At 52.5% G+C, this 23,678-nt stretch overlaps 1 protein-coding gene across 5 annotated transcripts in view; it reads left to right on the top strand.

The window, feature by feature from the left end:
- The window catches only part of LOC118222918 (spectrin beta chain, non-erythrocytic 1-like), a 75,165-nt gene that overhangs the window by 38,872 nt on the left and 12,615 nt on the right, over positions 1–23,678 (top strand). For all 5 annotated transcript variants that reach the window (XM_035408855.1, XM_035408851.1, XM_035408852.1 and 2 more), the window contains 23 exons: positions 6,974–7,125; positions 8,003–8,176; positions 8,415–8,506; positions 8,881–8,961; positions 10,114–10,229; positions 11,694–11,806; positions 12,134–12,321; positions 12,880–12,997; positions 13,411–13,569; positions 14,926–15,228; positions 16,341–16,494; positions 17,045–17,439; positions 17,745–18,008; positions 18,535–18,746; positions 19,005–19,142; positions 19,569–19,788; positions 19,990–20,526; positions 20,859–21,061; positions 21,365–21,455; positions 21,974–22,120; positions 22,619–22,882; positions 23,240–23,464; positions 23,556–23,645. In XM_035408855.1, coding sequence (XP_035264746.1) covers positions 6,974–7,125; positions 8,003–8,176; positions 8,415–8,506; positions 8,881–8,961; positions 10,114–10,229; positions 11,694–11,806; positions 12,134–12,321; positions 12,880–12,997; positions 13,411–13,569; positions 14,926–15,228; positions 16,341–16,494; positions 17,045–17,439; positions 17,745–18,008; positions 18,535–18,746; positions 19,005–19,142; positions 19,569–19,788; positions 19,990–20,526; positions 20,859–21,061; positions 21,365–21,455; positions 21,974–22,120; positions 22,619–22,882; positions 23,240–23,464; positions 23,556–23,645 — 4,436 coding nt within the window. The remainder of the gene's footprint in view (positions 1–6,973; positions 7,126–8,002; positions 8,177–8,414; positions 8,507–8,880; positions 8,962–10,113; positions 10,230–11,693; positions 11,807–12,133; positions 12,322–12,879; positions 12,998–13,410; positions 13,570–14,925; positions 15,229–16,340; positions 16,495–17,044; positions 17,440–17,744; positions 18,009–18,534; positions 18,747–19,004; positions 19,143–19,568; positions 19,789–19,989; positions 20,527–20,858; positions 21,062–21,364; positions 21,456–21,973; positions 22,121–22,618; positions 22,883–23,239; positions 23,465–23,555; positions 23,646–23,678) is intronic.

The following is a 23,678-nucleotide window of genomic DNA, read 5'->3' on the forward strand; positions in this document are numbered from 1 at the left end:
CGAGGGAGTGAGGGAGAAAGATGTATGTCTGTCTGTCCGACCGGCTTTTTTTTGCCTATCAAACCCCTACATCTTTGACTCGGTTGTCATGGAGAAGGCATGGATCAGAATGCCCCCCCCCCCCCCTCCCCCGGTGTTGCGTGTTGTAACAACATAACCTGTGTTTGTAGGAATGTTCCCAACTCTGTCTCACCGGATAGAGCCTCTTCCCACGGCCCAATCCACCCCCCCCCCCCCCCACCACTCACACCTCTAACTGCCTCTCTGTAGAGGAATCCTGGAGTTCCTGAAGAGCCCTCAGGAAGTCTCTCCCAAAAGAGGAGACCTAGTAGACAGGCGCGCATGTATGCTCACGCATGTGTATGCATGTGCACGCTTCCACACCTGTGTGCGTGCACTTACGTTTGGGTGTTTGCATGTGTGTATATGTGCACTTCGTCTTGTTTGAAGTAAGCAAATAGAGCTGTTAGTGTGAGTTTTATGTGAATGTGCTGTTTGAGAGCATAAAACATGGCATCCCTGCTATTCAGGTATGTGTAGTAAAGTGCACATGCGGTGTGTGTGAGTGTGCGGCTGTATGTGAACCGAATGCAGAGTTTGGGTTTGTGAGTGGAAGCATACGCTGTGTGAATATAGTCTGAATGTTTGAGGGTGAAGTGGTACCTCGTGCCATTGTGTCAGCTGTCACGGTTCGGTCCCTGAAAAATATGTAAAATAAACAGCAGCGATTTCTTTTCAGTCAGATGTATTATTTTCTCAAACCTGGCGGTGTGAATGGAAATGAGTAAATGTCTGGGCATGACGAGGGCGTTCCTTTTGTTTCTGCATGCCCCGGTTCTGTTGACATAAGACTGCAGAGCAGAATATGTGTACCTCATTCTTCTATTCAGGTAGAGATGTCAGACAGTTTTCCATGTGGTGGGGAGGATATGAGCCCCCCCCCCCCCCCCCCCCCCCCCCCACAGTCTCAGAGCGTGCCTGTGGACGGGCATCAGCCTCTCCCTCCATTTTAGGTCACTTTGGCTCCACCTCCTTTTGATGTGTGACCACAGTGGACAAAACAAACATGCCGTCTGTCTGATTTTGTTCTACTCCAGCCTGTATTGGAGGATGTATATTTTTTACTCTTCTGGGTTTCCTTTAGAAAACAACATGACGCTGCTACTGTTTTAGCTTCAGATTTCATATCTGACCATCTGTAGGTTCTTTTGGTCGAAGCTTGGCTGAACACTACAGATTCATAGTGTGTGTGTGTGTGTGTGTGTGTGTGTGTGTGTGTGAGTGATCTATGTATATTATTTCCAGAATGAAGGTACATGTGTTCAGTAATTTTGTTTTGTGTTTGTAGATGTTGATATAGTATGAAGTGAATGTAGAGAAAGGGCAGCCAGAGTCCTCTGTAGCTTGTTTTGTTCCACAGAAGCCCGCTGTCTGGGGCTAATGGCAGCTCGGAGAGCAATTAGCCTCTCATAAAAACGAAACCGCTTTCCTTCAACTTCAAGAATTTGTTTGCGGACGAAACCCAGTTTGTTTTGTCGCCGTAAAACCTCAGAGTTGCTATGTAGAGCCTGTGGTTTTTGTTTTGCCCAATCAAACGCTGCCCAACTTTTTGCCTTGTTTTCGTTGGACTGTCTTTGACGAGTCGCGGTAAGCCTGTGGTAAGACATGCCAGCCAAACGTAGGACATTCCCATAATGCTGCAGAGTCCAAAGCGCTTCTCTTCTGCAGAACATTCCGGGCTCCCATCATTTAGAAATGTGTTGATAATCCTCCTCTTGTTTCTTGAATGCAGACTGAGGCAGGACGTGTCATGTCCCATTGAGTCCTTCTCATCCCAGAGAGCTTTATTTCCTGTGCAGTTATGGCTGTCCTGTTATTCACACGAGATAATGACGCAGACACATTTATCCATTCCCATGTGACCCAAGGCTCAGGTTCAGAGTTGAAATGAAAGGTGGTGAACCAAGGAGCATCTCTTGAGAATTATCATAAGCTAAAGCAAACCTGCTAGCCATCACATGATGCCAGACTAACAAATGTTTGCCTTTCTAAGAAGACTTGACAGCTACAGGACATTGAAATGTGGCTGATTTGGGTAATTTTGGGGAAGTTTAGGGATTCGAGGGCTTTTGCATTGGGTGCCTGTACCTCCTCCTTTTTTTTGGAAAACAAAAATGGTGCGTGAGCGGAACCCTTCTCCAGTCAGGTGTTTCCAATCTGTGTTTCGTACCTGAGAGGGACGTGCGTGTGCTGTGCGTGAGGAGAGACATGCGTGTGCTTTGCGTGACGTGCGTGTGCTTTGCGTGACGTGCGTGTGCTTTGCGTGACGTGCGTGTGCTTTGCGTGACGTGCGTGTGCTTTGCGTGACTAGAGTGATACGCGTGTGCCGTGCACTGCGCTGTCTGCCCGCGGGATCTGCAGAGGGGGGCGTGGTCGTCACCACGCTCAGGAGAACCATGACACCTGCGCAGCGCCTGAGACTGTCCTCTGGAACCAGTCTTTCCAGTCCTGGCCTTCCTGCCTGCCTGTGCCCTGAGGCTCAGTAAGAGAGAGGGGGGGAGGGGGGGGGGTTTGTCATCCCCTGAGATCTGAAAACTCCTAAGCTGCCATTAATTCCACGCACAGAGGGCACAGTGTGGCCTTTAGCTTGTGCAGTTCCTTACAGTCAGTACAGGTACAGTGCAGTACTCTGCCACGCATGGCTTTAGATCAGTTTAAATGACCTCATGTCCTTTTAGAAGGACAAAGAGAGGTGCTGTTATCTGGAGCGGCTGTGCTCAGATAGGGGTACGAGGGCAGTGTCCTACCTGGGGATGGAACCCGGTTGAGTCTTGGCTTGACCTCAGGTGCATTGTGTGGTCAGGGGTTGTTTTTTTGTTTGCGTATCACAGCCCAGGAAGAGATCTGTTACTGAGTCCTGATGGTGCAGGAGGTCTGCGGATCTCCTCCCACACCGGGGAGTGGGGGGGGGATTGGGAGGGGGGGATCATTCGGCCGGCCTGGCCTGTCCTGTCCTGTCCTGGTCCTGTGGGATTTGCTATGCAAAGCGGCCCCTCTGTTCCCCACAATCCCCTGTCAGCCACACCGGTCTTACCCTGGCCCACAATGGGCTGCCTGTGTGTGTGTTTATACAGTGCATGCTGACTGCATAACTGCTCCACTGCACAAACAGGGTCTCTCTGGGTGTGTCAGTTATATAGAGATCTGACATGACTGACACCCAACTCTTTTCCCTCTCTCTCCCTCTCTCTTTCTCTCTCTCTCGTGTCAAACTCACAATGGAATCTCCTCTTTTTTTCAGGTGATTGATTACACTCATACTTTCTATCACATTGTGTTAATAATGTTCTTAGCAGGGATCCATTTCCAGTATAACTTACACTACTAAAATTTTCACATTGTATAACCTTTCATATCCATAATTACCTGGGTATTTTAGATTGAGGTGTATATTATTTTCACGCTAGGAGCAGCAGTGTAAGACCTCAACAATCTGTTCCTTATATGAAGAAAGCTGAAAGAAGTGCTCTCTCTCTCTCTCTCTCTCTCACACACACCCACTCTCTCTCTCTCTCTCTCTCTCACACACACCCTCTCTCGCTCACTCGTCATACGCTCACTTGCACGCACACTTATTCTTCCTCTCTCTGTCTCTCACACACATGCACACACTCACTTATTTATTTTTTATAAGATGGTGTTCCTTTTAACTACCCTGCCATTCAGTGGTAAAGTCAATATTGCTTGTTAACAAGTTTAAAAAAACATGTTATTCTGCATTGCATGTTCATTTAGTTAAGATGAGAGTTCAGTGCACTGATGGGGGGGTGCGTTGTTGTTCGAGTCCCGACCCTGGAATGCTGAAGGCTGGCTGGGCCGAGCCAGACTCAAACCAAGGCCAGAGAATGTGTCTGTCTGGCCCAAGGGCAGCCATTAGCACAGCCCTGTCATCTCCAACACGGACACACACGCACACGTAAGCACGCATGCATACGTGCACGCATGCACCTACACACATCACACGCATCACACACGCACACACACACCACGTGCACGCACACACACACAAGCACACACACTTGCACGTGCGCACACACACTGCACACATACACACACACACCCCACACACAAACGCGCGCACATACATACACACACACACACTGGCACGTGCGCACACACACTGCACACACACGCGCACACACATACACACCCCACACACGAACGCGCGCACACACATACACACACACGCACACACCCTCCCATTTCCGGGCCCCTTCCGATTGCCCAACACCAGCCTCAGTCACCGTGCAGGAATTCCACTTATGTGTTTAAGTGCTCTCTCTCCATCTCATTACTGGCGAGACAGATGGCCCCATCGTCCTTATTGCAGGTATCTGTAAGAAATATGATTGAAGCGTGGCCTTGTCCGGAACATTCCTCGAGGTCCTTTTCGGCTGCCCGTATTGCTGCATGTCTTCCGCGGATCGGAGAACAGTTTAGATGGGGGCAGGTCAGGCTCGGGTCAGTCTTTCAGACCCTTGAGTTGCGTTTGGGTCGGCTTCGAGCGGGTAGGGTTTTCGGTCGGAACGGAAAAGAGGAACGTCACACCCGCGTGAGAACTTTACAGCTACATACAGGAAAGGACACGTGCCCGGGGGGAGACATTCTGACTGCACCGTCTTGTGAAGATGTTTGTGGGCTCATAAAACATCCTTGAACACGGCCTGAGAAGTTAAGGGTCGGGCACCGGAAGCCTCGCCCCCTGCTTAGTTCCGAGAAGAACGGTGGCTGAGGAGAACTGAGGATCGTAGCCGACATATTTCATTCAGAGGCGTTATCCTTTCCCGACAGACCGGTTTCCAAAGATCTCAGATAGAGAGAGAATCCTGGTCTAGGTCACGTGACTGTTCGCTGAAGTGCAGGTTTCCAGCGAACTGTAAGTATGTGAAATAAATTGTGCGACTGTCACTCTGCAAGTAAATCACCCGTCAAACGGCTCTAGGCTCCGCGCGTAATGATTTACTCTTTCTGAATTGTTTTAATAGTTTCCATTATTAGCGTCTGCCTGATTTATGCCTGCGTTTAAACCGGTGTCATCTCGGAAGTTTGATTTCAGCACACGCAGCACAATCTGTTTGTTGTGCCGTCAGGTTCTTGTGTTTGACGGCTTCCTGGAGAGTGGTATAAAAGTACAGCCTGTCCTCCCCCCCATCCCCCCCCCCCCCAAACTGAAACTGGATATCTGCTAGAGAACCAGAGCTGCACTGGGTGTCCCATCAGTTGTGTTGTGAAAATTAGAGTGAGGGCACAAAGTGTCTTAGATACAGTAGAGAGGTGTCAGGCTCCAGACATGGAGGGCCACAGTGCATGCTGGTCATACTGGTTTGTTTCCTTTGAGTGATTCATTCATTCATTAAGTCATTGATTGGCTAAAGAGTCCGCACACCAAGGCCTAAATTGCCTGAATAAATGAAAAGGATAAAGCAAAAGGCTGCAGACTCCGTGGCTCTCCAGAGCTTCAGGTTGAACCCCCTGGGGTGAGGTGGCGTGATTTTGGTTGGCACTGACCCCTCAGCATCTGTCAGTGTTTGAATCTCTAGGGCTTCTAGAATTTCACGTTGTGGCCACCTAAATCTCCCTGGGTTACCGTAACCAAGCAACAGGGATGCACCCCTGCCGCCCTGTGGCACCAGGTGCTTCCGCTCTTCCCCGGGCCGGCGTGTCTCCTGTCTGCCCGCGGGTCGCCCGCTTCTCCAAATATTTTATTTGGCACGTGCTCCCGTCCTTTGATGACTCCGGAACGATTGAGAAATCAGAGACATTAAACTGAGCGTTCTGTGCCAAAGGGAGTGGAGGGGGGGGAGTGCAGCCCCTTCTTGCTCTTCGTAAAACAGCGTAAAGTCCGATACTCTCCTCTGCTCCTCTCTTAGTGTGAAGGAGGGACTAGGGCTGGAGAAATAACAGGCTGGCTTGTCCCAGGAGTTGATCAGGGAAATAAAACTCAAATAAAACCCACAGTGAAATCAAGGAGGTGACGGCCACACCTCCCCCACCGGCCAAAACGAAATGTCGTATCAAAGCAGGTTTCCTTTTTTACACACGTACTGTCAATCATCCGTGATTGCATGTGTGTGTTTCTTGGCAGCGTTGGCCATTATGGAAGCAGTTTTTTTTTTTTTTTTTTCCCTCTCCTTTGAGTGACGACGATGTCATACTTTGACCCAGATGGCTTCGAAAGAACGTGCACGCCACACAGGTCAGGTGACGCTATGAGGTCATCGCTCAGGCAACGGGTTAGGCTGTGATTCCTGACGCCCTGTTCTCCGCTCCTCAGGGCACCCGTGCAGCCAGCGCCCGCCTTACACTGTCCCCTCCCCCATGCGCTCAGGCCAGTCCCCTCATTGGCTTGCTGGCATCTGTCATCTGTCAATAAAAATCCCTGCTCCTCTTCCGAGCTCTGAGTGATTGACCTGCAGTCTGTTCACTGCTGGAGAGCTCAGTTATTTGTGCAAAGGTTTACTGGCTCCTGTTCTTCTGTCATGTGTGTTCCCTAGGTTACTGATATGCCACTGAGGCAAGGGGCACAGCAGCTAATGTTCACTGACCGTGACCCGCTGACCTTCTGTACCGCAGCGCAGCCAGCTCCAATCAGAGGAGAGGCATGCTTTTCACTGATTGGTTGATGGGTAGCTGGTAACTAGGAGGAAATAAATGACTTTTCAAAAAATAAAAAGTATTTGAACTTGAACAGTGATTGTAATTTAACCTGAATGTCCTTGTGCTGTAATACAGTAGTTAGTTATTTAAGGGTGCCTTTCATACACGGAAACAAACTGCTAACAGTGCTTCACAGCGGAATAACAAGACAATCCGCGTATTTATGAAGCGGTGACGAGCGGTCACTCTGAGATCGATCTCCGATTGGCCGGCGTCCGTCTCTGAACCCGCCCCTTCGCTCCGCTTCCTCCCCCAGATGAGCGCGAGGCGGTGCAGAAGAAGACCTTCACCAAGTGGGTGAACTCGCACCTGGCGCGGGTGACCTGTCGCATCGGGGACCTGTACGGCGACCTGCGCGATGGACGCATGCTCATCCGCCTGCTGGAGGTGCTGTCCGGGGAGCAGCTGGTCAGTACTGCGCCGTGTCTGCGTGTCAGTGTTTTGCCTGTCTGTGGTTAGGGTCCGTCTTTGTCACCGTCTGTAGCCTGTGAGGTTTCTGGGACCTGGATTCCACCCTTGTCCTTGTTAGTGTGTTAATGTGTGGGTAAATGCAAGTGAAATAACTTTTTCTTTACGAAGTCTGGCTAGTAACATTTTGGGGGGTTGCTGAAATGGGGGGAAAAATCCACCTCATGCTGAATCTAGTGTTGGTGAAGATCACATTCCGTCACTACTTCACATTTCTTTGGACAGCGTCACCCGATGTCGCTCGCAGATTTTTCTGATGACGCTTTCTGCAGCACTTTCAGGGAGGGCTCAGTGAGGGCCCAGTGAGGGCATGACCCCTACATGACCTGCGTGCAGCATTAGCGATAAATTAATCAGAATTAATTTCTTTTTTGCGTGATTGGCAAAGTGTCTCACGCTGCCATGTTCACTTTCTTCATCGAATTTAAAACTTTATCTAACTGAAAGACGGGTTGGTTCCGTGGTTTGGTCATTTCAAAGTATGAGCTACACTTACGCAGATAACCTCCTGTCTTGTTCAAAGCTAGCGAACGGTGGCGTCTCCTCTGTCTGGCTCTCCTTGCTTATCAGTTCCTGCAGGTACGGCTCCTTCTCGCATCTCCTCTTTGATCTGCCCGTGTTGGGAGCGGTTGGTCTGGGAGCCTCAGCGCTGTGTGTTTCTGCGTGTCACGTGTTTTCAAAAGTAGTCTTCCTCTGATCTCCTGGACGCTCTGTCAGCATGGCAGCCGGGCGGGAGCTGACCTGCGTTCCCCGCGCTGCTCTCTCCTCTCCGAGTGTCCGTCCCACCTCACCACCCCCCCCCCCCTCTCGCCCCCAGCCGAGGCCCACCAAGGGGCGCATGCGCATCCACTGCCTGGAGAACGTGGACAAGGCCCTGCAGTTCCTCAAGGAGCAGAAAGTCCACCTGGAGAACATGGGCTCCCACGACATCGTCGACGGCAACCACCGCCTCACCCTGGGCCTCATCTGGACCATCATCCTGCGCTTCCAGGTTTGACCGCCCCGCATCCACGGCGACCGTGAAGCAAGGGCGTGGCCAACAGGGTGGCATGTGGTGACACCAACCTCCCCCCTGCAAACTGATTGACCACCCCTGGTGCTCACCACTGCTATTGGGCCGTGACTGGTTCTTGGTCCCCGGTAGACTCCCTCATCCTAGAATTGCCACCGCCACAGGGGGGCGCACAGGCTGTGGCTCAGGGTGTGACCGTGTCCCCCTCTGTCTTCAGATCCAGGACATCAGCGTGGAGACGGAGGACAACAAGGAGAAGAAGTCGGCCAAAGATGCTCTGCTCCTGTGGTGCCAGATGAAGACCGCTGGGTAAGAAAGAGCAGGAGGGATCCAGGCTATATAGAGGCATACATACAGCGCATCCTAATGAAATATATATGAAACCCCCTGGAACAAAATAAGTGAGTGTTTGAAATGTGATCACAGCAACATTGTTGGGTGTAGATTTTCAAAATGTGATGATGTAAAGTCCACAGAAAAGAACCATATTCAAAAATGTCAATTTGTGTTTGTTAGGTTTGCTTTATGGATTTCAGAAGGAGTTCTGTTCTTGGCTGCCCAAATGTTATTCTTTGGGCGCATCTATTACAGAAAAGCACAGAACCTGTCGAGACCTTCCAGTCTAGACAGAAATGGAACAAAGCTCAAACTTTCTCTGGTTTTGTTTTTGTCCCCGCCGGCAGGTACCCCAACGTGAACGTCCACAACTTCACCACCAGCTGGCGAGATGGCCTGGCGTTCAACGCCATCGTCCACAAGCACAGGTGACCTCATCTCAGTCCATCTCGCTCACACAGTTCCGGGCCTGGAGGGCCAGTCTGTGTGCAGGTCCTCGTCTCACTCATTACCCTGGCTAAATGAGCTAATTGGCTTTATGCACCCACACCGGTTGACTCGTAGATTAGACCACAGTAAAGTGTTTGTTAGAGGGACACAACAGTCTTCCGCAGTGCTTATCAAGAAAAGTAGCTAAAATGTCAAATGGCGTAAATGTTAGGACTAATTAAGTAATTAAGGCCAGAAGTTGGCATGGAAACCAGATACAAATACGGCCCTTGTTGCCCACCAGAGTTGGAGAGGTGATAGTACAGATTGTCTCATACTTGCAATCTTGTTTTCTCCCTGCTGCAGTCCACATTCTAGTATTTTTGCATCTCTTTCTCTTTTCTTACACAGTTGTGGGGAAGCAAAGTGCTGATGTGTAGCCACAATGCTAATCTCTATGTAAATGTTAGTGAATAAGATTGGAATGGGGAAATGTGCTATGCATTGTGCTTGTGCCAGCACGTGTACTGAAGCACTGAAGAAGGCTATGTCCTTCTTTTTTTACCTCCATGCATACTAACCCACAAAAGCAGGGTGAACAGAGGGAGAAAAAACGCTAAATAAACTGACCTAGAAATCCCACAAATAAAACAGAAACCTGCAGCACCGACTCACTGGCGCCCTCTGTTGGCTGTCCCAGACGAGCCGCAGTTAGGACCCTGGGGTCATACATATCTGGTTCTTCCTACAGCTGAGCGCGGTGGAGCATTCAAATGAAAGCGTGAATGAAATGTTCCTGTTTGAACAGAACACCGAAACCCCTGCTACCAGTTTTGGAGCCTGAGGGTTAAGGGAATCGCACGAGCTGATGCAAATCACCGTGGCCCGTTCCTTTCTGCAGACTGCCATTTGCATCAAATCCTGTCCAAAAGGGCTCTGAATCAGCTATGTTAATTTATCTTTGGATGCGTACGTCTGCTTCAGAGAGGTGGCACCCTGCATTTATTATTTACAGAGGAAAACCTGGGTTTCAGCGCAGACCAGGAGCAAATGTTTTCCATTTGAACCATATGGCAGTGAGACTTTCACTGGACTGCTCTATCTGCTCCAGCCTCTGAATTAAACACACGTTTCCCCTCTGTGCTGCTTAGGCCCGACGTGATCGACTTTGACACCCTGAAGAAGTCCAATGCCCACTACAACCTGCAGAACGCCTTCAACGTGGCTGAGAAGGAGCTGGGCCTCACCAAGCTGCTGGACCCGGAAGGTGAGCTCGCCGTGTGGAGTGGGTGCAGGCACAGCTCGCCGTGTGGAGTGGGTGCAGGCAGTGCTGACTGTGTGGAGTGGGTGCAGGCAGAGCGCTGTGTGTGGAGTGGGTGCAGGCAGGGCGCTGTGTGTGGAGTGGGTGCAGGCAGAGCGCTGTGTGTGGAGTGGGTGCAGGCAGTGATGACTGTGTGGAGTGGGTGCTGGCAGAGCTCACTGTGTGGAGTGGGTGCAGGCAGAGCTCACCGTGTGGAGTGGGTGCAGGCAGAGCTCACCGTGTGGAGTGGGTGCAGGCAGGGCTCACTGTGTGGAGTGGGTGCAGGCAGTGCTGACCGTGTGGAGTGGGTGCAGGCAGGGCTCACTGTGTGGAGTGGGTGCAGGCAGGGCTCACCGTGTGGAGTGGGTGCAGGCAGGGCTCACCGTGTGGAGTGGGTGCAGGCAGGGCTCACTGTGTGGAGTGGGTGCAGGCAGAGCTTACTGTGTTGAGTGGGTGCAGGCAGGGCTCACTGTGTGGAGTGGGTGCAGGCAGAGCTTACTGTGTTGAGTGGGTGCAGGCAGGGCTCACTGTGTGGAGTGGGTGCAGGCAGGGCTCACTGTGTGGAGTGGGTGCAGGCAGGGCTCACTGTGTGGCGTGGGTGCAGGCAGGGCTCACTGTGTGGAGTGGGTGCAGGCAGGGCTCACTGTGTGGCGTGGGTGCAGGCAGGGCTCACTGTGTGGCGTGGGTGCAGGCAGGGCTCACTGTGTGGCGTGGGTGCAGGCAGGGCTCACTGTGTGGCGTGGGTGCAGGCAGGGCTCACTGTGTGGCGTGGGTGCAGGCAGGGCTCACTGTGTGGCGTGGGTGCAGGCAGGGCTCACTGTGTGGAGTGGGTGCAGGCAGAGCTTACTGTGTGGAGTGGGTGCAGGCAGAGCTGTTCATTGTTGTATTGAATGTTTCCTGAGTAAAGTCTCACTCATAATCTGTTTACCCAAGTAGAGATTCAGTATTATTCTTAATGTGTCCTGAAGTAAAGTCTCTCACAGCCTGTTCAACACACCAGGCACAGGTTCAGTGTTATACTGAATGTATCCTGAGTAAAGTCTCTCACAGCCTGCTCAACACACCAGGCACAGGTTCAGTGTTATACTGAATGTATCCTGAGTAAAGTCTCTCACAGCCTGCTCAACACATCAGGCACAGGTTCAGTGTTATACTGAACGTATCCTGAGTAAAGGCTCTCGCCCACACAGTCTATTCAGAAGCCCCAGGGGAGTGTGTGTGAGCGTCTGATGGGTCACAGGGATTAATTACAGTTTAGGTGAGAATAAGCACACGCTGGCTGCTGTGAGCGCCTGATTGTGCTGCCTCACATCACAGCTAATGGCTCTGATTAGCTACGGGCGGCAGCTCTGTTTTAAAGGGCGATGAGTCGACTGTGCCCAGGGAATGTGAGACTGAGGAAGATGGCTTTGTGTCCCAATCCCTACACAGATGTCAATGTCGACCAGCCGGATGAAAAGTCCATCATCACCTACGTGGCCACCTACTACCACTACTTCTCCAAGATGAAGGCCCTGGCTGTGGAGGGCAAGAGGATTGGCAAGGTAATGCGTTTATGGATAATGCATTTGTGTCTGCCTTGTGTGTTGGCATTTGTGTGTTCACACACGGATGTGAATACACCGTGTACATGTGCTGTGATTGGTCAGTAATTTTGAATGCAGTATTGACCTCCGGCGCCCCTAGATGCTGGACTGTGCTCTGAGTGGTCAGTTTTTTTAGTGCTGCATTGACCCCTCCCTCTCAGATGCAGGGCTATGCTCTGATTGGTCAGTAATTTAGAGTGCTGCATTGACCCCTCCCTCTCAGGTGCAGGACTGTGCTCTGATTGGTCAGTCATTTTGAGTGATGCATGGACCCCTCCCCCGCAGGTGCTGGACTACGCCATCGAGGCGGACCAGCTGATTGAGAAGTACGAGACCCTGGCGTCGGAGCTGCTGCAGTGGATCGAGCAGACCATCGGCACCCTGAACGACCGGCAGCTGGCCAACTCCCTGAGCGGCGTGCAGAACCAGCTGCAGGCCTTCAACACCTACCGCACCGTGGAGAAGCCGCCCAAGTGAGGGGGCAGGGACTGGGGCGGGGGCAGGGGAGGGGCGGAGATGGGGCAGGGGCAGGGGCGGAGATGGGGCAGGGGCAGGGGCAGGGGCAGGGGCAGGGGCGGAGAGGGGCAGGACCAGGGAGAGGGCTGGGAGGGTGTGGCAACGGATGCTGGGTGTTAATAGCATGCTGGTGTTACAATAAGATTTACTGTACCAGCTTCTGTTGCTGCATTGGAACTGATTCAGTTATGCACCCAGGATATTGAGCCCTGTGGGACACACTTTGTATGTGTGTGTAACAGGAAGTGGAGTTTCACAGTGGTGCTGGACATTCTACTGCTGAGAGACACATAGATGCTCAGAGAGTCGATTCAAGCGTATCAAAATGAATCATTGATATTAGTCCTGTCCTAGAGCCCGCTCATGAAATGCACTACAGTTCAGGAGTTAGCCAGGGTCTTTTTCTGTTTCTCCATCTCAGCATTTTAAGTGTGTTGAAGCGTGCTAATTCAGACGGTAGAAAGTTCCGGAGAGCGGAGGCTGAGCAGCGCTGTGTTTGTGTTGGCCTGGCGCAGGTTCACTGAGAAGGGCAACCTGGAGGTCCTGCTCTTCACCATCCAGAGCAAAATGAGAGCCAACAACCAGAAGGTGTACATGCCCAGAGAGGGCAAACTCATCTCCGACATCAACAAGGTACCGCCGCCGGCCGTGCCCGCACGCTGGCGTCATACACACCGCTGCACGGCGGAGCACCACTGCCTGTATACACATCTTACAGACAGACATGCCATTAACAGCCTGTTTACACTCTGTACGCTCTCACACACAGTGAAGGTTAACCTTACAGGTGTGGAATTCTTAGAAGTCACTTTTATCCTTTTTAAATATACCACAGGATTACTGAGGATTGGATGAAGACTTCAGTTGACTTTCATTATTTAAAATAATCTTGAAATTTTTTTGTAGGTCCACATATACAAAAACTCACGCACACACATACACACATACTTATGCTGTAAATCTGAGTGTGTAAGAGGTTGAGTCTGTGCTGTGGTAAAGCTACTGTGACCGTGTGAGCGGTAACTGACGCTCCGATTGGCTGACAGGCCTGGGAGCGCCTGGAGAAGGCGGAGCACGAGCGGGAGCTGGCCCTGCGCAACGAGCTGATTCGCCAGGAGAAGCTGGAGATGCTGGCGGCTCGCTTCGACCGCAAGGCCGCCATGAGGGAGACGTGGCTGAGCGAGAACCAGCGGCTGGTCTCTCAGGTACACCCGCGCATACGACCGCGCTCGCACGTGCACACGCATACGCCCGCGCTCGCACGTGCACACGCATACGACCGCGCTCGCACGTGCACACGCCCACGCTCGCACGTGCACACGCATACGTCCGCGCTCGCACGTGCACACGCATACGCCCGCGCTCGCACGTGCACACGCATACGCCCGCGCTCGCACGTGCACACGCATACGCCCACGCTCACACGTGCACATGCATACGACCACGCTCACACGTGCACACGCATACGACCGCGCTCGCACGTGCACACGCATACGCCCGCGCTCGCACGTGCACACGCATACGCCCGCGCTCGCACGTGCACACGCATACGCCCGCGCTCGCACAGGCACAAATCAGGATGCTGAAGGTACCTTAGCACATTTATCCACTGAATTCCTTTAATCCCTGAGAACAATGGCTAGTGCAGATACAGTCTTGAGAATCTTCATGGTTCATTAGTGCACATTTAGGATCTCTTAAGTGTCTTTGAGTCCTTGGGAAGGCTCTATATAAAGTGAATATTTTAGGGGTATTCATTCACATTAGTTTTCATCCGGTAGAAATGGCAGAGGAAAGATTTATTATGGGGGGTCGAGTTTAGGGACAATTTGGTTCCTGAATGCTAGTGGAGATAGTATTGATGGGGGTGGCGAGTTCCTTTGGCTCATTTAGCTGCTGAATGGCCTCTTTGGGGTGGAGGTAATGAGAGTAGCCACGCACGGCATCGGGGAATCCCTCCCCCGTTAAGTCCTAATTATGTCCATGGGATAAGCATTTAAACCGAAGTCTGTTCTGCGTGTGCTGTCGTACTGGTTTAGCCTGTGGGTTAATTGCAGGTTTGGATGAAGATAGCAGGAAAGGCTGAACTGTATTTGTCCCGTAGCACACACCACGCGTTGGGTTGTTGGGTGGCAGGTCCAGCCTGGTCACGAGTCCTCGGGGCGGGGACAGGCCTCTGGGTCCCGAATCAGGCCTGCCAGTGCAGACTGGGACTAACCCCCCCCAGGGGATGGGGGGCAGCACACAATCCGCTGTAGCAGAGTTTCGTCTGTGTCACTATGCACCGGCTGCTTCTCAGGGCGTTGGGAGTGCTCTGGTCTCTTAGCGGCAGCTGTGTAAGTACTGTGGGCCCCCACCATAGTAGAGCAGTCTGAGAATTGCATAGTGTACAGAAGCCGTGCTCAGAGCTGCCCATGTGACTGGCACATGTGACAGTGTGATTGGCTCAAAGATGACCAGGAAATACAAATCATTGTAATAATGAATCAGAATTGCGTGATGGATGCTTGCAGAGTTTACAGTTTGTAAAACTTGCTGTTGTTCCTCCACCCGCACCGCAGGACAACTTCGGCCTGGACCTGGGGGCGGTGGAGGCGGCGACGCGGAAGCACGAGGCCATCGAGACGGACATCGGGGCGTACGGGGAGCGCGTGGCGGCCGTGGAGGCGGTGGCGCGCGAGCTGGAGGCGGAGCGCTACCACGATGTGCGCCGGGTCCTGGTGCGCCGCGACAACGTGCTCCGCCTCTGGGAGTACCTGAAGGAGCTGCTCGCCTCCCGCAGGGAGAGGCTGGCCGCCCACAGGGACCTGCAGCGCCTCCTGCAGGAGATGACCTACATCATGGACTGGATGGGAGACATGAAGGTACTGCACTTCCCTAGCCACTTACCTTACAGGGCAGGGAGTTCCCCAGCATCCCTGGCAGATTTCCCATCATCCCCTGGTTTTTCTTGGCTCAGTAATTTCCTCCCTCTGTTCCTCAGCTAATGTGCTATGGGCGTTCTGATGAAAAATGGCCGCATGCCCACTGTACATTAGTTTCTTGTCCGCGCTAATGCATTAGCATGGAAATGGTAATGAGTCTGAGTGCGTTTTTGGGAAGATAATACTTGAGAGTATTGAGAGTATTATTGTGATGGCTTCGCTAAAATATCATCCATCACAAATATCACATCCTGGGTTTCAGATAGCTTACTCGTTTTCACAAATGGCATTTCAGACACAAAAGTTCATTTTAAGAACTGAGCCAAAAAGTACAAATCCTGATGCTTAAGTACTCTGTCCGACTGTACTTCACAAACCGATGCCCAGATTACCCAGAATTCCCAGTCACATAAACTCCACATTTCCTCCCAGCCTGCTGTCACACAGAATGACAGGTGTAGCCGGATCACAGCTTCCTGTTTCTCCCAAGCGTACAAATGTAGCGCAGCAAAGCAAACATGGACAGGCTAACGCTAGCTTGAAGAAAGTAAATATTTACGTGGTATATTTCCGTATGTATTTCCATACGGTCTGCAATGCAAAAACTCACATACTAGAAAATGTACCTCGTACAGGTTCATTTATTTTATTTTTTTATTTGCAATTTCCTTCACTGAACCATGAAAAAATGTACGTAGAATAATAGAATATACGGTTAAACATGCATTATTACTTATATGTTAGTAAAGGACTGTCCCATAAGGATCTCTGTGACTTTCAGGGTTCTCTCTCTGGACACATTTTGTTTTAATGTGTCCGTTTGGGGCTCCACATAGTGTTCTGTCCAGCTTCGATTTTTCTCCCGTCTTATCTCTCTCTCCATGGTCTTCTCCGTTATCTTATAAAGGAAATCAATAACCTGCTTCGGGATATTGATGTTCCTGCTTTACCTGTCGCTTAAATAGGCTCAGCGGCATTGAAAACAGAATTAGGCGTGGATTTACGCCCCGGGTTCACGCGTTAGTCACGCGCCCGACTCCTCTCTCTCCCAGGGGCGTCTGCAGTCCCAGGACAGCGGGAAGCACCTGTACCACGTGGAGGACCTGCTGCAGACGCACACGCTGGTGGAGGCCGACATCTCCGCCCAGGCCGACCGGGTCCGGGCCGTGCAGTCCTCCGCGCAGCGCTTCACTGACCCGGAGCAGAGTAAGGGCAGCCACTGATCACACACTGAGACTCTCTGATTGTACACTGAGACTCAGTCTGATTATATACTGAGAATCAGTCTGATTATATACTGAGAATCAGTCTGATTATATACTGAGACTCAGTCTGATTGTACACTGAGACTCAGTGTGATTATACACAGACTCACTGATTATACGCTGAGACTCACTCTGATTATACACTTACACCGAGACTCACTGATTATTCACTGATGTACTTGATTACCCTCTGAGAATTGCACTGATTATACACTGAGGCTCACTGATTATACACAGAAACTCACTGATATTTGCTGATTGCACACTGACACTCATACTAATCATATTGTGGGACTCCCTGAGTATACTCTGAGAACTCACACTGACACTCAGCAGTGCACACTGGCATGCAGTACAGGCAGTGAAGACACACTGAGAAGCCTGTACTGCGTTGTACTGAGACACACAACAGACACTGAGACTGAGACTGAGACGGTCACAGCTGAGATGCGTAACCCTCAGTGTGCCCGCCTCTCTGCTCTCCCTCTCAGCCTACATGCCCTGTGAGCCGGGCCTGGTGAGCGAGAAGGTGTCCCAGCTGGGGCAGTCCTACGAGGAGCTGGGCCAGCTGGCGGTGCAGCGGCGGGCGCGGCTGGAGGACTCGCGCCGCCTCTGGCACCTCCTGTGGGAGCTGGGCGAGGAGGCGGCCTGGATCCGCGAGCAGGAGCAGATCCTGGCGAGCGACGAGCGCGGGCGCGACCTCACCTCCGCCCTGCACCTGCTCAGCAAGCACGAGGCCTTCCGCGAGGAGATGGCCGCCCGCTACACGCCGCTCAGCAACAGCATCGCCATCGGCGAGGCCCTGGTGCAGGAGGGGCACTTCGGCGCCCCCGAGATCACCAAGAGGGTGGCGGACGTCCGGGCGCAGTGGGCACATCTGGAGGAGGTAGGAACGGGCACAGGGCCTGGAACTCCTCATCTGTACCAGTTATTTTTACACCATGCGCTAGTGGCATCCTACTGAGGACTGAATCAGAGTTTAAGAGACCATTTCCCCCTCAGAAATGCTGTTACAGAGCAACTCTAACCTAATCTGTGCTTGATTAACTTGCTAAAGTAATCGCTAATGATGACACTGACTTCATTAGAACAAGGAAGAGCGGTGGCTTTGCTTTCTCTTTAGTTGCCAGTCAGTCTGTGTATATTTATTTCCTCTTTTTTTCCTCCGTCTCTCTTTCTCCGCCTCCTCAGACATCTCAGCTGAGGGAGCAGCGGCTGAGGGAGGCCGTCGCCCTCCACCAGTTCCAGACGGACGCCAACGACATGGAGGCCTGGATCATGGAGGCGCTGCAGAGGGTGTCGAGCACGGAGGTGGGGCACGACGAGTTCTCCACCCAGACCCTGGTCCGCAAGCAGCGCGAGGTGGAGGAGGAGATCCAGAGCCACCGCTCCCTCATCGACTCCCTGCACGAGCAGGCCCAGGCCCTGCCCCCCGACTACGTCCAGTCCCCGGAGGTGTGTGTCTCTGTGTGTGTACATGTTTTTGTGTGTGTATGTATGTGTGTGTGCGTGTACATGTGCGTGCGTGCGTGCGTGGGTGTGTATGTGTGTGCTGCAAAGAAATTCAAGATTTTTTACTCATTAATTAATGTCTTTGGCCAGTCTGTGGTGTTGATGTTTATTTGAAGTATCAGAATTCTAAGAATTAAGGGCCTATATCTTTAATATAGATTGTGTGCAAAATCTTAGCCATAATAGTGGCATAGGCAGCATGGAGACACTTGGGCTTGGTCTAAAAATATGTTGAAAGAAAAGCGAAGTTCAGTTCAACTGAGTTTTTGAAGTACTAATGATGCAATTGTGTAACTATAGTATGAGTGGCAGGACACAGTGGTTTTTGTCTGCCAGTTAAGAAGAGTCATTTTGGATTTATGATGTGTTCATGTTAATCAAGCTGACAAAGGTAAGAAACCTGAGCTCTGAGATTACTGACACTCTCTCTCACCCCCCCCCCCCCCCCCCGGTCTCCGCGCTGCTGTAGGTGGAGGGGCGTCTCCCCGCCATCGAGCAGCGCTACGAGGAGCTGGTGTCCCTGTCGGCGGCCCGGCGCCAGTCCCTGGAGGGGGCGCTGGCTCTGTACCACATGTTCAGCGAGGCTGACGCCTGCCAGCTGTGGGTGGAGGAGAAGGAGCAGTGGCTGGACACCATGGAGATCCCCAGCAAGCTGGAGGACCTGGAGGTGGTGCAGCAGAGGTGAGGGTCTGGGGGTCGGGAGGAAGAGGGGCGGCTTCTTCTGTCACTTTGCAAAGCAGCGTTTCCTCTGTTCCTGGGGTCTGTGTCTAAGGTGCTGTTGCTGTTCTAATGGGGATGTGTGTGTGTGCCTGTGTGTGTGCCTGTGTGTGTGTGTGTGTGTGTGTGCCTGTGGCGTGTGTGTGTGTGTGTGTGCGTGCGTGCGTGTGTGTGTGTGTGTGTGTGTGTGTGTCTGTGGCGTGTGTGTGTGTGTGTCCTCAGGTTTGAGACGCTGGAAACAGAGATGAATAACCTGGCCACTCGCATCGCTGACGTGAACCAGGTGGCCGAACAGCTGCTCAGCACTGACCACCGCAGCAAAGACCAGATCCACCAGACCCAGGATCAGCTCAACGCCCGGTAACATGGCTCATCTCTATTACGTGCAGGACTGACTGTGTGCAGCACACACACAAACCCACAGGGCTAACACACACTGATGATTGTTATTGTTAATGCAGCCAGGGCAAAGCCAAAGACAAATTTCCAGGAATGGATACTAAAAATTTCTAAAATAAAATATTCTATTCTGTTCTGTTCATGTGATTCACTTGCAGGACTTGTACTGAACTGCTGGGCAAGCATACAGTGTCATGCCCCTGTGTATCTACACACTGATATATACATGTGCGCTCACACTTAACCGGCTTGATCATGCATCCCCAGAATCCCAGAGCACACACAGCACTCACACTCGCACACTGCCCCAGCACAAATGATCATGTGCACAGGCCAGCCTTTTCTCTCCGCCTCACACCCCATCTGTCCCTTCACTGCCATGCCCAGGTGGAAGGAGTTCCAGGATTTGGCCAATAAGAGGAAGCACGCCCTGGAGTCGGCGCTCAATTTCCAGAACTACCGCCTGGAGTGCAACGAGATCCAGACGTGGATGAAGGAGAAGACCAAGGTGATCGAGTCCACCCAGAGCCTGGGCAACGACCTGGCCGGGGTCACGGCCCTGCAGCGCAAGCTAACCGGCATGGAGCGCGACCTGGAGGCCATTCAGGTACCGACACCTTACTCTCAGTCTTACAACAAGAGAACAGCCCCCTCTCTCACTCTCACAGCAAGAGAACAGCCGCCTCACTCTCACTCTTGCAGCAAGAGAACAGGGCTCACTCCCAGTCTTACAGGAGAACAGCCACCTCACTTTCACTCTTAAGACAGGAGAACAGCCACCTCACGCATACTTATGGTTTATTACTAGGGCAAGCTGGACGACTTGCGTCAGGAGGCAGAGAAGTTGACCAAGGAGCACCCGGACCAGGCGGACGAGATCCAGGCCCGGCTGGCGGAGATCCAGGAGGTGTGGGAGGAGCTGACGGCCACCATGAAGCGGCGGGAGGACAGCCTGGGCGAGGCCCGCAAGCTGCAGGGCTTCCTGCGGGACCTGGACGGCTTCCAGTCCTGGCTGTCGCGCACCACCACGGCCGTGGCCTCCGAGGACACGCCCACCTCGCTGGAGGAGGCCGAGAAGCTGCTCAGGCAGCACGAGGCCATCAAGACCGAGGTGGACAACTACAAGGAGGACTACGAGAAGATGCGGGCGGTGGGCGAGGAGGTGACCCAGGGCCAGACGGACGCCCAGCACATGTTCCTGGCGCAGAGGCTGCAGGCGCTGGACACGGGCTGGCACGAGCTGCGCCGCATGTGGGAGAACCGCCACAGCCTGCTGGCCCAGGCCTGCAACTTCCAGACCTTCCTGCGCGACGCCAAGCAGGCCGAGGGCTTCCTCAACAGCCAGGTGAGAGAGGAGGGGGCGTGGAGGAAAAGAGGAGAGGAGGGCGGGATGGAGAAAAGATTTCACTCAACTCTGTTGATTAGCAATGTACAGTTATGCTGCCATTTATCTTTTGCTTATGATTTTCACTTTAACCCTTGAAGATCACAAATATGTGGTTAGAGTGTTCTTGAACTGAACATTCTAATGCTGATGTCACAATCACTACTGGTAATGGAAGTTCTAGAACACGTAGACGTAGAATTTTGAAAAAAGGGTTAAATACGTATGATGGGTCAACATTTCAAATGTACGACAGACTGTACTCATGTTATTCATGTCCCCCCCCCCCCCAGGAGTACATCCTGTCCCACACAGAGATGCCCTCCAGCCTGCAGGGCGCTGAGGCCGCCATCAAGAAGCACGACGACTTCCTCACCACCATGGAGGCCAACGAGGACAAGATCGTGGGTGTGGTGGAGACGGGGCGCCGCCTGGTGGACGACAACAACACCAACGCCGACAAGATCCAGGAGAAGACCGACTCCATCCAGGAGAGGTGAGGGGGGAGGGAGAGGAAGGCGAGAGAGGGGGGGTGGGGTGGAGGTGGAGAAAGGACCAAACTAGGATACGGGAGCTGTGAGAAAGGGATGAGATAAAGATTAGGGAGAGGACCGTGTGCTTGAGAGAATGATTGAGGCAGAAGAAGTAAGGAACGACAGAAGGGCAGTATAATGAGGGATGAAAAATGAAGGCCGACAGTAGGAGAGAAGGAGAGGACAGCTTTACTTCTACACAACTAACTGCTCCTTCAGCTTAATGTTTCAGATGTGACTCCTTTTCTCTTCCGCTGTTTTTCTAGACACCAGAAGAACAAAGAGGCCGCCCGCGAACTCCTGGCGAAGCTGAAAGACAACCGCGAGCTCCAGAGCTTCTTACAGGACGGACAGGAGGTGAGGGGCCCGGGGCTCAGTGCACCTGTTCTCACACCAGAGACAAGGGGTCTTTCCTCATGTAACAGAGAAGTGCTCATGTTGTAGCACACTACTTTCCACACATTAGCGTGTGTGAAACACACCCGGGCACCAGTGTGAGCGTTTTCCTTTCGACTTACAAGAGCCTCGCATTTTTTGTTCTAATGCGAGACTCATTTCCGTAACTGGATGCGTAGAGGAACGTTGTGGGTTCTTGCTTAAGGTAACAAACTGTGTCCCATTCGAGGCTGAGTATTTATAGCACAACAGATGGACAGCTGCACTTAGCGGCAGCCCAGAAGTTTAAAAAGAACGGGTCCCAAGATGACAGGCGAACGTGCCAGCCCTGCGTCCTGCTCGCTACCCTCTATTTGCCTCCTTAGCAGAGATTCGAAAAGTTAGAAGTGTGTCACATGCTGTGGGTTTGCGGACTCCATTTTATCAAAGATTGGTTTGAGTGTTGATTGTGGTTTCCCGCCTTTTCTCCCCGTCTGCAGTTGAGCCTGTGGATCGACGAGAAGATGCTGACGGCCCAGGACATGTCGTACGACGAGGCCAGGAACCTCCACAGCAAGTGGCAGAAGCACCAGGCCTTCATGGCTGAGCTGGCCTCCAACAAGGACTGGCTGGACAAGATTCACACGGTACAGGACTACAGAACGTCAGGCCTATACGCATACTTACGCAGTGCTGTATACTTACGCCCTGCAACTCCACAGCCTTACATCCTTTAATTTAGTATGCTTAGATCCTGCAACCCCACTGCCTTAAATCCACAGTCCTGTATGCCTACACACCCTACTGTCCTACTTGCTTACATCTGTAGTCTACATGTAGTTTACTACAGACCCTGCAATCCCACACACATTGTAGACAGTGTGTGGGATTGCAGGTACCACCACGGCACTGGTTCCCATCGGACCAGTACCCACTGGACCAAATAGCAATGCAGATTTGGGTGCCTCGTTTCGGTGCCACCTGCCTTCATTAGCGAACCGCTATACTCACTCTGTCAACTCACTCAGTGACAGCAGGCACCATTTGCAAACTAGCTATTCCTAGTAATTCCTTGAAAATTGAAAAAAAAAGATTTGGAAGCCGAAGTAACTCCCTGTCCCCCGCGCCCTGTCCCGTCCGCTCAGGAGGGCGAGGCGCTGGTCAGGGAGAAGCCGGAGCTGGAGCCCGTGGTGACGCAGACGCTGGAGGGCCTGAAGAAGCGGTGGGAGGAGCTGGAGGCCACCACCCAGACCAAGGCGCAGTGCCTGTTCGACGCCAACAGGGCGGAGCTGTTCACCCAGAGCTGCTCGGCTCTGGACACCTGGGTCAACAACCTGTCCTCCCAGCTGCAGAGCGACGACTACGGCAAGGACCTGACCAGCGTCAACATCCTGCTCAAGAAGCACCAGGTGGGTGAGAGGGGCAGGGCTCTGCCTGTGGCTGTTCTCCATGTCTTAAGAGTTCGGGCCTGTATCTATGAGGGTTCTGTATCCCTACAGCAGGGCAGTCCAACCCTGTTCCTGGAGATCTACTGTCCTGTAGGTTTTCATTTCAACCCTAATTTCACTCACCTGATTCTACTAATTAGCAGCTGACGGAGATCTTTATCTGTTGAATGAGGTGTGCTTTGTTAAGGTTGGAGTGAAAACCTACACAACGGTAGTTCTCCAGGAACAGGGCTGGGCAGCCCTTGCCTTACAGTAATAATGTAGCTCTGTGATAGTAATGTCAAACACTGGCTGTAATAAGGATGTAATTTCTCCCAGATGCTGGAGCACCAGATGGAGGTGCGTGAGAAGGAGGTGCAGGCGCTCCAGTCCCAGGCGCTGGCCCTCTCGCAGGAGGACACAGGGCTGGAGGAGGTGGACAGCCAGCAGAAGAAGATGGCCGACAGCTTCTCCCACCTCCTGGAGCCCCTCCGGCAGAGGCGGCAGTTCCTGCTCGCCTCCAAGGAGGCGCACCAGTTCAACCGCGACCTGGAGGACGAGATCGTGAGTGAACGCGCCGCGGGGGGCTCCTCGGTAAAGATGGTGGTAAGCCGCGGCCGAGCCGCTAAAGCCTGTCTGTCTCTGTCTCTCGCAGCTGTGGGTGAAGGAGAGGATGCCGCTGGCCTCCTCCTCCGATCACGGCAAGGACCTGCCCAGCGTTCAGCTGCTCATCAAGAAGAACCAGGTACCGGGAGGAGGGTGGGGCCGCCGGCCGGGG

This window comes from Anguilla anguilla, chromosome 3, assembly GCF_013347855.1.
Source record: "Anguilla anguilla isolate fAngAng1 chromosome 3, fAngAng1.pri, whole genome shotgun sequence".
Classification (NCBI taxonomy): domain Eukaryota; kingdom Metazoa; phylum Chordata; class Actinopteri; order Anguilliformes; family Anguillidae; genus Anguilla; species Anguilla anguilla.